This window comes from Chiroxiphia lanceolata (genome assembly GCF_009829145.1).
Source record: "Chiroxiphia lanceolata isolate bChiLan1 chromosome W unlocalized genomic scaffold, bChiLan1.pri scaffold_44_arrow_ctg1, whole genome shotgun sequence".
NCBI classification, from domain to species: Eukaryota; Metazoa; Chordata; class Aves; order Passeriformes; family Pipridae; genus Chiroxiphia; species Chiroxiphia lanceolata.
In genome coordinates, this window is record NW_022476500.1 from 477,377 (window position 1) to 488,375 (window position 10,999).

The 10,999-nt window shown below is 51.6% G+C and overlaps 1 protein-coding gene across 1 annotated transcript; it reads right to left on the reverse strand.

The window, feature by feature from the left end:
• Positions 1 to 4,698: 4,698 nt before the first annotated feature.
• On the reverse strand, positions 4,699 to 5,923 carry LOC116781369 (BTB/POZ domain-containing protein KCTD9-like). The gene is given in 4 exon segments (XM_032677051.1): positions 4,699 to 4,923; positions 5,117 to 5,250; positions 5,506 to 5,637; positions 5,911 to 5,923. Coding segments are annotated over 4 exon segments (441 nt in total). The 3' UTR covers positions 4,699 to 4,761.
• Positions 5,924 to 10,999: the final 5,076 nt, after the last annotated feature.

The window sequence follows — 10,999 nt, forward strand, 5'->3', positions numbered from 1 at the left end:
GGGGAGAAGAGATCTGATCCATTGTAAATACTTATGCCATGGTAGAGATAGTTGTAGTCGTATGTATAATGTATTGTAGTATTTATTTGTACAGTCATTGTAATATATTCCCTTTCCCCCATCCTGAGTCTGGTTGTGTTTTGTCTGGAAAAACCCATCTCACATTGGGTTGAGATGTGGGAGGGGGATGGAGCTAGGGAATTGGATTTTGGGCTATCTCAAACCATGACACTGGGGCAGCGGCTGCAGTGGGGGGATGGCAGCACCTTCAGCTCCACAGCACTTCCTGGGGGGAGCTGAGCCCGGGGGGGACAGGCAGGGACCTGATGGGGATGGACAGGGGCCCAGCAGGGACAGCCAGGGCCTGCAGGAGAAGGCACAGGGACAACCTGGACCCCCACACTGCCACCGCTGTCTCTGCTCCTCCTTGCAGGCTCCGTGGCCAGGCACAGTTTGTGTTCCTGGGTGCCCACCATCTCAGCACTTGCAGCCACTCAAATCAGCGCCCGCAGCTCTGCAGCAAAGCCCCAGCTCACCTGGCACACAGGGGATGGACACAGCACCTTCTCGGGGATGGGCAATCACAGCTTCACCTCTTCCCCACCACGGGGCTCTCCTTCCTCAGCACCACCTCTGCCTTGCACTTATTCTCAGCCTCACCTCAGGGACAGCTCTGGGCTCACCTCCGCGCCACTTCTCAGCCTCACCTCAGGGCCTGGGCTCAAGGACATGAACCTGCAGGGAGGGGACATCATGTGCAAGCTGAGGGCTGCCTGCTTGCACTGGCCTCTGGGCTTCTTTCGCCTTCTACAAGAATCCCAGAACTCAGCCTGTTTTTCTAACACCACACATTTACAGACTAACCTTGGAGATAGATATGGACAGACATCTCTATCACCCTGGGGATAGAGCCTCAAGCATGTGCTGCCATAGGAATGGGAATCAGAGAATCATAGAATCAGCCAGGTTGGAAAAGACTTGCGAGATCATCAAGTCCAACCCTTGATCCAACCCCGCCGTGCTTCCCACACCATGGCACTGATGTCACATCCACTCTCACCTTCAACACCTCCAGGGATGCTAACTCCACCCCTCCCTGCCCAGCCCATTCCAAGGCCGGATTACTCTCTCCGCAAAAAATTTGCTTCCCAATATCCAACCTAAACCTCCCCTGGCACAGCTCAAGACCCAGCCCTCTTGTCCTACTGCTGCTTCCTGGCAGAACAGCCCCACCCCCACCTGGCTACAACCTCCTGGCAGGGACTTGCAGACAGTCAGGAGGTCTCCCCTGAGCCTCCTCCTCTCCAGCCTCAACACCCCCAGCTCCCTCAGCCTCTCCTCACACCACCTGTGCTCCACTCCCTTCCCCAGCCTCGCTTCTCTTCTCTGCATCTGCTCCAGCCCCTCCAGGGCCTTCCTCAACTCAGGGGCCCAGAGCTGGACACAGCACTCCAGGGGTGGCCTCACCAGCACTCAGTCCAGCCCAACAATCACTTCCCTGCTCCTGCTGACACACTCTTCCTCACACAGGACACCATCCATTGGCCCTCTTGGCCACCTGGCCACACTCTGCCTCCTCTTCAGCTTCCTGTCCATCCCCACTCCCAGCTCCCTTTCTGCCTGCCTGCTCTCCAGACACTCTGGCCCCAGCCCAGGGGGCTGACGGGGCTTCTTGTGGCCAAAGGGCAGGACCCGGCCCTTGGCCTGCTTGAACCTCATCCCCTTGCAATCAGCCCATGGATCCAGCTTGGCCAGGTCCCTCTGCAGAGCCCTCCTGCCTTCCAGCACATCAACACACCCCCAGCTTGGTGTCACCTGCACATTTGCTGATGAAATGCCTGGTTCTGCAGGAGCTGCAGATGCTCAAGGGGCAGCAGGACCAAGTCAGGGGCCTGAGGGAGCGTGGGGGGCTTTGGGGTCTGGAAGAGTCCTGGGGGAGCTGGGGAGGGGCTTTGGGGATTGGGGGTACAAACCAGCACAGAGCAGGACAGACCAGTACAGACCTGTACCTCCTCACTGCTCCCCAGATCTCTCCTGGAGCTGGGCCACGTTGTCCTGGGACACCTGATCTCGTCCAGTGCCCTCCCAGTACAGCCCAGTGCCCCCAGTACAGCCCACTGTGTTCCTGTTCCAGGTGATCCCTCTTTGGGAGTGTTAGGTGGGATTTGGGGGGGGGGCTGGGGGAGATCTGGGGCAGCTTAGATGGGGATTTGGGGGGTTTGGGGTGCTTTGGGTGCATTTAAGTGAGTTAAAAGGTTTCTGGGGATCAAAGGGATTCGGGGGGGAGGGGATTAAAGGGAAAATGGGGGCTAGGGGACATTTTGGGGGGTTAATGATGTCTGGGAGGAAAGAGGAGGAGCTGCACCACGGGCAAGTGAGTCCTGAGACCCCCCCCCTAGTGTACTCAAGACCCTCTTTGTGACCTGCAAAACCCTCTGGGACTCCCAAAATCCCACCAGAAACCCACAAAACTCCTTGAAAGACACCCCCCCCAAAGCCCTCCGGGACTTTCCAATTCCCTCAGAAACTCCAAAACCCCCTACACAGACTCCCAAACCCCTTCAGAGACCTTCAAGCTCCTCCCGAAGTCCCCTCACGACACCAAACCCCCTCAGAGACACCCTAAAACCTCCTCAGGGACCTTTAAAAGCCCCTAAGGGACCACAAAACCACAGAACAGCAAAAGAGCTTTCTGTAAAGGAAGGGAGCAGAGAATCTGAGAAGGAGACGACCAAGGAAAAACTGAAGCAAAGCAATAAAATTGTCCTGGCCCTTACAGTTTTCCCTTCATCTTTTTCTCTCTTTTCCTTTTTTTAGGGGTCTTTTTTTGGTTGGGTGGTTTTGAATTTTTTTTCTGAAGGAATTTCTCAGGACCCGAATCCAACATCCGGGTTCTTGGGAGGCCTCCGGGGCCCCGCGACCCCCGAGATTGTTGCAATCCCGCGCTCTGCCTCTCGGGAACCCCCGAACCCTCGCGCTAAACCCTCCCGAGCCCTCCAGCCTTTCCTCCCACAGCCGCGCTCCCCGCAGCCCCCGAGGGGATCCCCAGACCCCGCTCTCCCGCACCCCCCGCCAGCTCACACAGACAAAGGCAGGCCCCGCCGCCATCACCGATTCCCGGCAGAAAACACGGCGCTCTGCGCGCGCATCGCGTTTAGAGAACGCAGCCGGAGCCAATCAACGCGCGGCCGCGCCCCCGCACGCAGCTGCGCCTGCGCCATGCGCGGGGCACCACGGGAGTTGTAGTCTTGGAGGATCATAGCGGCCCTTGGCACGTAAGCGGACTGATGATAAGACGTTTTTGATTTTTTTTTTCATTTTCTGTCTTTTTTTTCCCTCTCTTTTTTCTTTCTTTTTTCTTTTTTTCTTTCTACTTTCTTTTTCCCCCCTTTTTTCTTTTTTTCTTTTTTTTCCCTTTTTACTTTTTTCTTTCTTTTTTTATATTTGTCTCGTTTTTTTCCTGTTTCCTTCTGTCTTTTTTCTCTTTTTCCTTCCTTTTTTCCCTCGTATTGGCTTTTTCTCTTTTTTTTTTCCCTTTTTTTTACATTGTTTTCTATTAGTTGTATTTTCAAGGAAGATTTAAACACATATCAAAAAAATCTCTACCTACATATCTTAAAACAACAGATAATCTGGCATTGTTCCAGGTCTGAGAGGATTCCCAAGATCACAAACACTGAGACATGAAGGGTGTTCACACAAAAAGCAGCTTTCCCTGCTTTTTTCCACAGATAAAGCAAGTGTGGAAGGGGCACTTGGCCCCAGGCAAGATGCTTTTACAGCCACTTTAAGCAGCCCAAAGTGGATCTGGCTGGCAAATGGAATTATGCCCATGCTTTCCAGGAGTATTTGCATAGTACATTAAGGGGAAACAGGGCCATTTCTTCATCTCCTGAAGGAATGAGAAGAGGGGGGAGCAGGTGCTGTGGCCCCAGAGCTTCTCTCTGCTTTGAGGACACTTCTGTGTTTTCCTCTGTCCATTGAATTCCCAGCAAAGAAGGAAAAAGCTACAGGAACTCCAGTCTGGAGTGGTCAGGACATGTGGAAGCAGGGGAATGTTTCTTCCCAGCTGGGATTGAGAGTGCAATTTCACACTCCTTTGGAGAACATTAACTAAGACAGCCCAATTCTGCTCAGGGATCTCCCAGGGGGAACTCAATCCAGGCTCTGGGCAGGTCCCTGCAGGGGCAGCAGCTTCCTCTGCACATTTGAGGGGATAAAGCTGCTCTAACCCTGCACTCCAACTACTCTACAGCAATTTAGGACCTCTGAGGACAGTTTCCCACTGTTTCCACCCCAGTAGAGACCTGAACACATCCCATGGGCACTGTGTGACCACCCCTGGCATTAACACCCTGCTGGAATGAAGACACTGACTGTAAAGACACTTGTCTACCTGGAAACCTCAACTGTTTGCTACTATACAGCAATAACATTTTCTATTCATATTGCAGCTACAGACTTAACAAATAGAATTGCATATATTGTGCTTTAGACATTAAAATGCATTCCAAAGTCAGGCAACGCTAAACGATGAAAGTCTTGAACACTCTCCCTCCCCAAACCAGCCCCACTTTCTGATTTCACAACCAGCCCACTTCCTCACTCTCTTCACTAAGGGAGAAACTCTCTTTTTCTACCTCTGAAACATAAATTCCCTCCGCAAAAATGATCAAAAAGAGTCTACTTGGGCACTACTGCAAATGGAAGTTGTCTAATAACCATTCCTTCTAACTCAGGAAGGGGAGGAGGTGAAGAAAGTCACAACACATGTTTGGATTCCTTCCTCTTTGACGTCTTCTCTTCCCTATCTGATGCTCTGGGACGTGTGCAGGGGGTCAGCATCTCTTCAAAGACGGCTCCTTTCACATCAGAGCCCCTCAAATTGGCTTCCTGGAGGTCACAACCTGATAGGTCCCAATTGGGAAGGGGAAAAGAAAAAGAAGTGTCAATGGAATGCACCCAGAACTCTCTTCAAAGCTTTACTGGAAGTCAATTTACCTGAACTCCATTGTACTCTGAAGCTGGAGAGGTCAGCCAAAAGCCAGCAATCCCCCCAATTACCAGCTAACTATAGGAGAGAAAGGAATAGGATGGAAAATGAATCCTAACTCACTTCCAAATCAGTTCCTGCCAACGTTGCTCCCCTGAGGTTACAGTTCTTTAGTTTGGCGTTTCTCAGCGTTGCAACTCAGAGGTTAATTCCTGTCATCTGACTGCCCTCCATGGCCACTCCTTTCAGGTTGGCACCTGGAACACACACAGAAGGGAGTTCTGTGAGGAAAAACAGTCAGGAACACAGCAGCTCCACACTGGTGCTGCCTCAGAGCTGTGTGAATTGGAGGAGGACAAGGGCATTTCGGGCTGAGATGGTCACAGACTCAGGGCAGCCCTTGTGGGCCCTTCTCAGGCTTGGACAAACCCCAGCTGGACCTTTTCTGGGCCATAGAAATGGACAAACACAGGCTTCAGTTGGCACAGATTCACAAGACAAAAGCTTCTCACCTTCCAGATTAGCTTGAAGGCCTGAGGGGTCCTCAGAGTTGCAGCCTTTCAGGGACACTCCCTCTGCGTTGGAGCGCAGCACCTTCACCCCTGGCAGGTTGGCACACTGGCACAGACAGGAGTCAGTGAGGGCTGGAAGAACAACACCAAAGACAATCAAGAAGAAACTTTTAATTTCTGCTTTGGGAGTCAATCCCATTAAATCATTACTGGGAGGAAGTGTAAAAGCTTTGGGAACCAGAACAACTGTAGATCCTCCCTTTGGATTCCCATTAACTCAGTGCAGGTGCAGAGTGACTGTACTTGTTCTCACACTCTCCCACCCCTTCCACATCATCTCCCACTCCCCAGCCCTCTCATGCTCAGTTTGGGGTTCCCACCCTCCCCTTTCCCCACTCTTCTGACCTCTCCCACCCATTTCCCATCATCTCCCAAACCTCAGATCCCTCCCCCTCCACTTCTGTCGAGTCCCACTGCCCTCCCACTCAATCTGGAGTCCCACCACCCATTTATCCCCTCTGACCCCCCCTTTTCCCACAGACCTCCCCTTCCCACCCCCTGCTCACCTGAGAGCTCCTCGCCCACAGCCAGGGGGGTCCCAGCACCACCAGTGCCCAGAGAAGTCCCCCCAGAAAAGTGGGTGGATGGGGTCCTTAGTGGACTCTGAATGGGTTTAGGGGGTGTTTGGGGGACTGTGGGGATCCCAGTATGGTCCCAGTGTTGCCCGTAACGAAAACACAAACCAACAGAGTGCCGGTTTATGCGGTGCTTTATTTAGGGCCCGGGAACCTGAGGACTAGCGTCCCAAGTCAGGATTCCGAAGACCCTCATATTTCATACAGCTTTTATACTCTCACACAAACATGTCTACGTGCAGTTCTTACTTGTAAGCAGTTATACTTAGTTACAAACACAAACTCATATTTCATACTGATAACAATTGGTAATCATCTACTTTTAATCATAAATCTGTTTAAGTTGTCTTACTCCATAGAAACCCCATAGAAACTGTTCAGCAGACCCTTACTATATCTAAGGTAACAAATCGTTATATACATGCTTGGCTAAATCCTTTGATTATTGTTCCTACCTCTTCAGTACATTCCATTCTCACGAACAAGGTTGCTAACCTACTACTTTGGAGTGCTGCTCTCTAGGCCTACTCTCCTACTAAGCCTTAGCCATTCTACTACTAAATTTGAATCATTCTGCAACACCAGTATCATCCCAATATGATTGCAGTTCCCCCTGCACAGTCCCAGTTGCTCCCAGTTGCCTCCAGCATAGACCCAGTCAATCCAAGTATGATCCCAGTCTTCCCCCAGCATGCTCCCAGTCAATCCCAGTTGCCCCACTGCAGATCCAGTCACTCTCAGTTGCCCCCTTTATGGTCCAAGTTTCTCTCAGTTTGATCCCAGGATGACCCCAGTGCAGGCCCAGTATCCCACTTCCCCAACGTGGTTCCAGTTGCTCCCCTTCACCCCCCTACTATGACTCCAGTAGCTCCCAGTGTTGAAAGAATCTTAGATGATGCAGGACATATACTGCTTCAGGCCTGCTTGCACAATCCGGCCTGCGTGCCGGACGGCAGGGACCTGTGTTCTCCAGCAGCAGATGTGTGTCCTTGAGCAGCAGATATCAGAAAGCTGCATAGAGGAAAACAAGGAAGGAGGTTGTTATCCAGAGTGTGAGAAACCAGAAGATGGGGGGGCCTGGAAATGTGCCTTGGCTAGTAGAGCCAATAAAGTTATAGATATAGTGTGTGAAAGTAAATGTAACCAATAGAAAGTTAGAATAGAGCGTGTGAACCCTGTAGGACCCTTGATAATGTGTGTATTTTTGGAATAAAGTTAGAGCATTGACTGTACCTCTATGAGGATGTGTCTCTGACTCTCGAGCTCGATTTTGCATCTTCTTGTTTTATCCCAGTATGATCCCTGTCACTCCCAGTCTCTTCCAATATATCCCAGTTGACCTCAGCCTGCTCCCAGTCACTCCCAGTATGCTTCCAGTCACTCCTAGTATGATCCCAGTCACTCCTGGTCTCTCCCACTATATCCCAGTTGCCCCCAGTATGGTCCCACTCGCTTCCATTTGCTCTCAGTAGCTTCCACCATGATCCCAGTTGCTCACAGCCACTCCCAGTCGCCCCCAGTGGGGTCCTAGTTGCTCCCAGTATGATCCCAGTCACCTCCAGCGTGATCCCATTTGTTCCCAGTATATCCCAGTTAACAGAATCACAGAATTAATTAGGTTGGAAAAGACCTCTGAGATCATCAAGTCCAACCTATGACCCAACACCACCATGTCAACCAGACCATGGCATCAAGTGCCACATCTAGTTGTTTGTTAAACACCTCCAAGGACAGTGACTCAACCCCCTCCCTGGGCAGTCCATTCCCACGTCTAATCACACTTTCAGTGAAGAAATTCTTCCTCATGTCCACCCGAAACCTCCCCTGGCACAGCTTAAGACTGTGTCCTGTTGTCCTGTCACTTGTTGCCTGGGAGAAGAGGCCGATCCCCACAGGCTACAACCTCCTTTAAGGTGGTTGTTGAGAGTGACAAGATCTCCCCTGAGCCTCCTTTTCTGCAGCTTAAACCCCCCCAGCTCCCTCAGCTGCTCCTCACAGGACATGCACTGCAGATCCTTCATCAGCTCTGTTGCCCTTCTCTGGACCTGCTACAGCACCTCAATGTCCTTCCTAAACTGAGGGGTCCAGAACTGGACGCAGAACTTGACGTGTGGCCTCCCCAGTGCTGAGTCCAGGGGGACAGTCACTGCTGTGAGAACGCTTTTGTTCCACGTTTTCACGGCGTTTGTGACAGATCAGATCAAGTGACCTTACGGGGATGGTTCTACCCCTGGCACAGGTGGTGCAAGCCCAGCAGTTGTTACACGGGACGCGCTGAGGGAGAAAAGCGTCTCCGTGTGCGGAACAGCCGCGCTCCCGAGCGGCCCCGAAGGCCCCCGGCACCCGCTGCCAGGCAGCGCAGGGGGCGGGAGCTCCGGGATCGCCGCCGGGAGAGCGCGTCCTGCTCCCCGCGGCCCTTCCTGCCGGGGCCGGGAGCGACCGTGAGGCACCGCCGCCCGAGCCGCTCCTTGGGCGAGGCGAAGCCGAAGCGCCCCCGCCTCCCCGAGCGCAGCGGGACGGGGAGTGCCCGCCCCGGGGCACCCGCCGGGGCCGCCCCGCCTGGGCCCTGCGCGGCCCGGCCGCCGCCTCGGGAGGGGCGGGAGCGGCGGGGGGGCCGCGGGACAGGCCCTGTGCACGGGCTGTGTCCGTGCGTGTGGGGACACGGCTGGGCGGGGGCACCGCGGGGTGTCCCGGGGCCATGGACGTGTGTCACAGAGCCGCGGGATGGGGCGAGTGGGAAGGGACCTTGAAGATCATCCAGTTCCAACCCCCCGACACCTGCAGCCGAAGGCTCGGAGCCTCGTTCCCCCTGGCCTTGAACGCTGTCCTTCAGTGTGCACGGATACACGGCTGTGTTTTGGTGCAGCGTTTGTACATGTGTATATATGCACACACGTATTTCAGTGTGAAGCTGTGCAAGAGCCTCCCTGTGCACTGCCCTGTACCTTTGTTCGTGTGTACACCTGTGCCTCTGCTTGTTTCCTGTGCGTAGAAGCTCATCCCATAAGCGGTTGCACACAATGTCATGTAAGGCATGGCTCTGCTGACATCCTCCTGGGCAGTTTCAGTATTGCCATCTGAGGACTTCCCTCCTCTGATTCCACGAGCTAACTCCTGCCATGCCAAGTTGTGGCAAGGCAGGGGCAGGAGCAAGAAAATCAGTCTCTCTGTCCAATATAGAAGGTGGGAAAGTAGGAGGGCAATTCCCTCTTGGGATGGATTCTGCTGATGAAGAGTGTTCTGTCTCTTTTGGGCTGTAGGGTTGCTGTAGGGTTGCTGCCAAAGGTGTGTGCAGACGGACAGATAAACAAGGTCAAGATGACCAAGTAAGAAATGATGAGGGAACACACAGCAGAACACTTTACAACTGTTGTTATCTTGGCCTGCCTGAAAAGAAGATGAAGAAAAAGTTTTAAGATTTGTCCTGTAATTTCGTAGTCTTTTTTTGACTTTAAAGTTTTTGAAGAAAACTGTAGGATGTTTTTGCAGCTCCTTCTGTTGGAAACTAATTTTAAAAGGTGAAAAAAGAACACAGAGGTCTCGAATATTTGTCTCAGTAGTTAACAAAGTCCAGTGAAAGGTCAGTAATGGTTGGGATATAAATGGATGTTAATTAGGCATTGTCACTGGAACCTGACAAGAAAAGTTTCTGTGGAAAATCACAATTTTCCTCTCAGAAGATTTATTTTGCTACCCAGTGAAGAGACTCTCTATGTAAAATACCTAATTAATATTTGTCAGTGCAACCTACACAAGCCCACACATGGGTCTCTTGTGTATGCCCCTGGGTGCTATGGGGAGAGAAGTGGTCATAGTGTTTTTCCCAGTCCCTTATTTTACGGGCAGAGAATCTGTATGGCTTTTTAGCAGTATTAAGGCCAAACATAACTCCAAGTATGTTTAGTTAGAACAATGAATAAACTCTCTGATTGAAAATCAGGATTAACGTTCCCATTGTTGCCAGTAAACACTTTGATGGATGGCTTGAACTCCAAAATACATCAGAGATACTGTTGTTGATACTTAAATTTGTCATTTTGGCAATATCAGCTGAAGACCAGAAAACTTTGTTCTCCTCACAACAACCAACTCCCACGTTAGTCTATTAGATTTTTCATGCTGATTTTGCCAGTTCCAAGTTAATGTCCGTTTTCTAATGTTGCAGCAAATCAAAAGACAACTTAGATACACCAGCAGGTTGTCTTCTACCAAGAGCTTGTTCAATCCCACTGGATTTTTGGGATTCATAAAAGTGTAATTTAAACAGCTGTTTTGATGGGCAACACCAGGAAATTTTAGGATTCTTTTCCAAAACACACCTGCTGAATGCAGTTTTGATCCTTTTCTAGTAGTTGTAATTGCACTGTCTGAAAATTTGACTGCAAGACAGCAGGTTAACTGAAAAGCAGAGTTTCAGGTTTATTTTAGGTATGTGATGACTTTGGCAATCAGTGATGAGTTGTGCCAACATGGTCCCAGCTGCCCTCAGAATGCTCCCAGTCACTCCCAGTATGACCCCAGCCACCTTCACTGTGGGCCCAGTTGCTCCCAATATGATCCCAGTTGTCCCTAGCAGGGTCCCAGTAGCTCCCAGTTCCTCCCAGTGTGATCCCAGTTGCTCCTAGTTGCCCCTAGCACAGACCCAGTTGCTCCCATTATGATCCTGGTCTGATCCCAGTAGGGTCCCAGTATGATCCCTGTACGATTGCAGTTGCCCCCTGCATGGTCCCAGTTTCTCCCAGTTGCCTCCAGCACAGATCCAGTCAATCCAAGTATGATCCCAGTCTTCCCCCAGCATGCTCCCAGTCAATCCCAGTTGCCCCACTGTAGATCCAGTCACTCTCAGTTGCTCTCAGTTG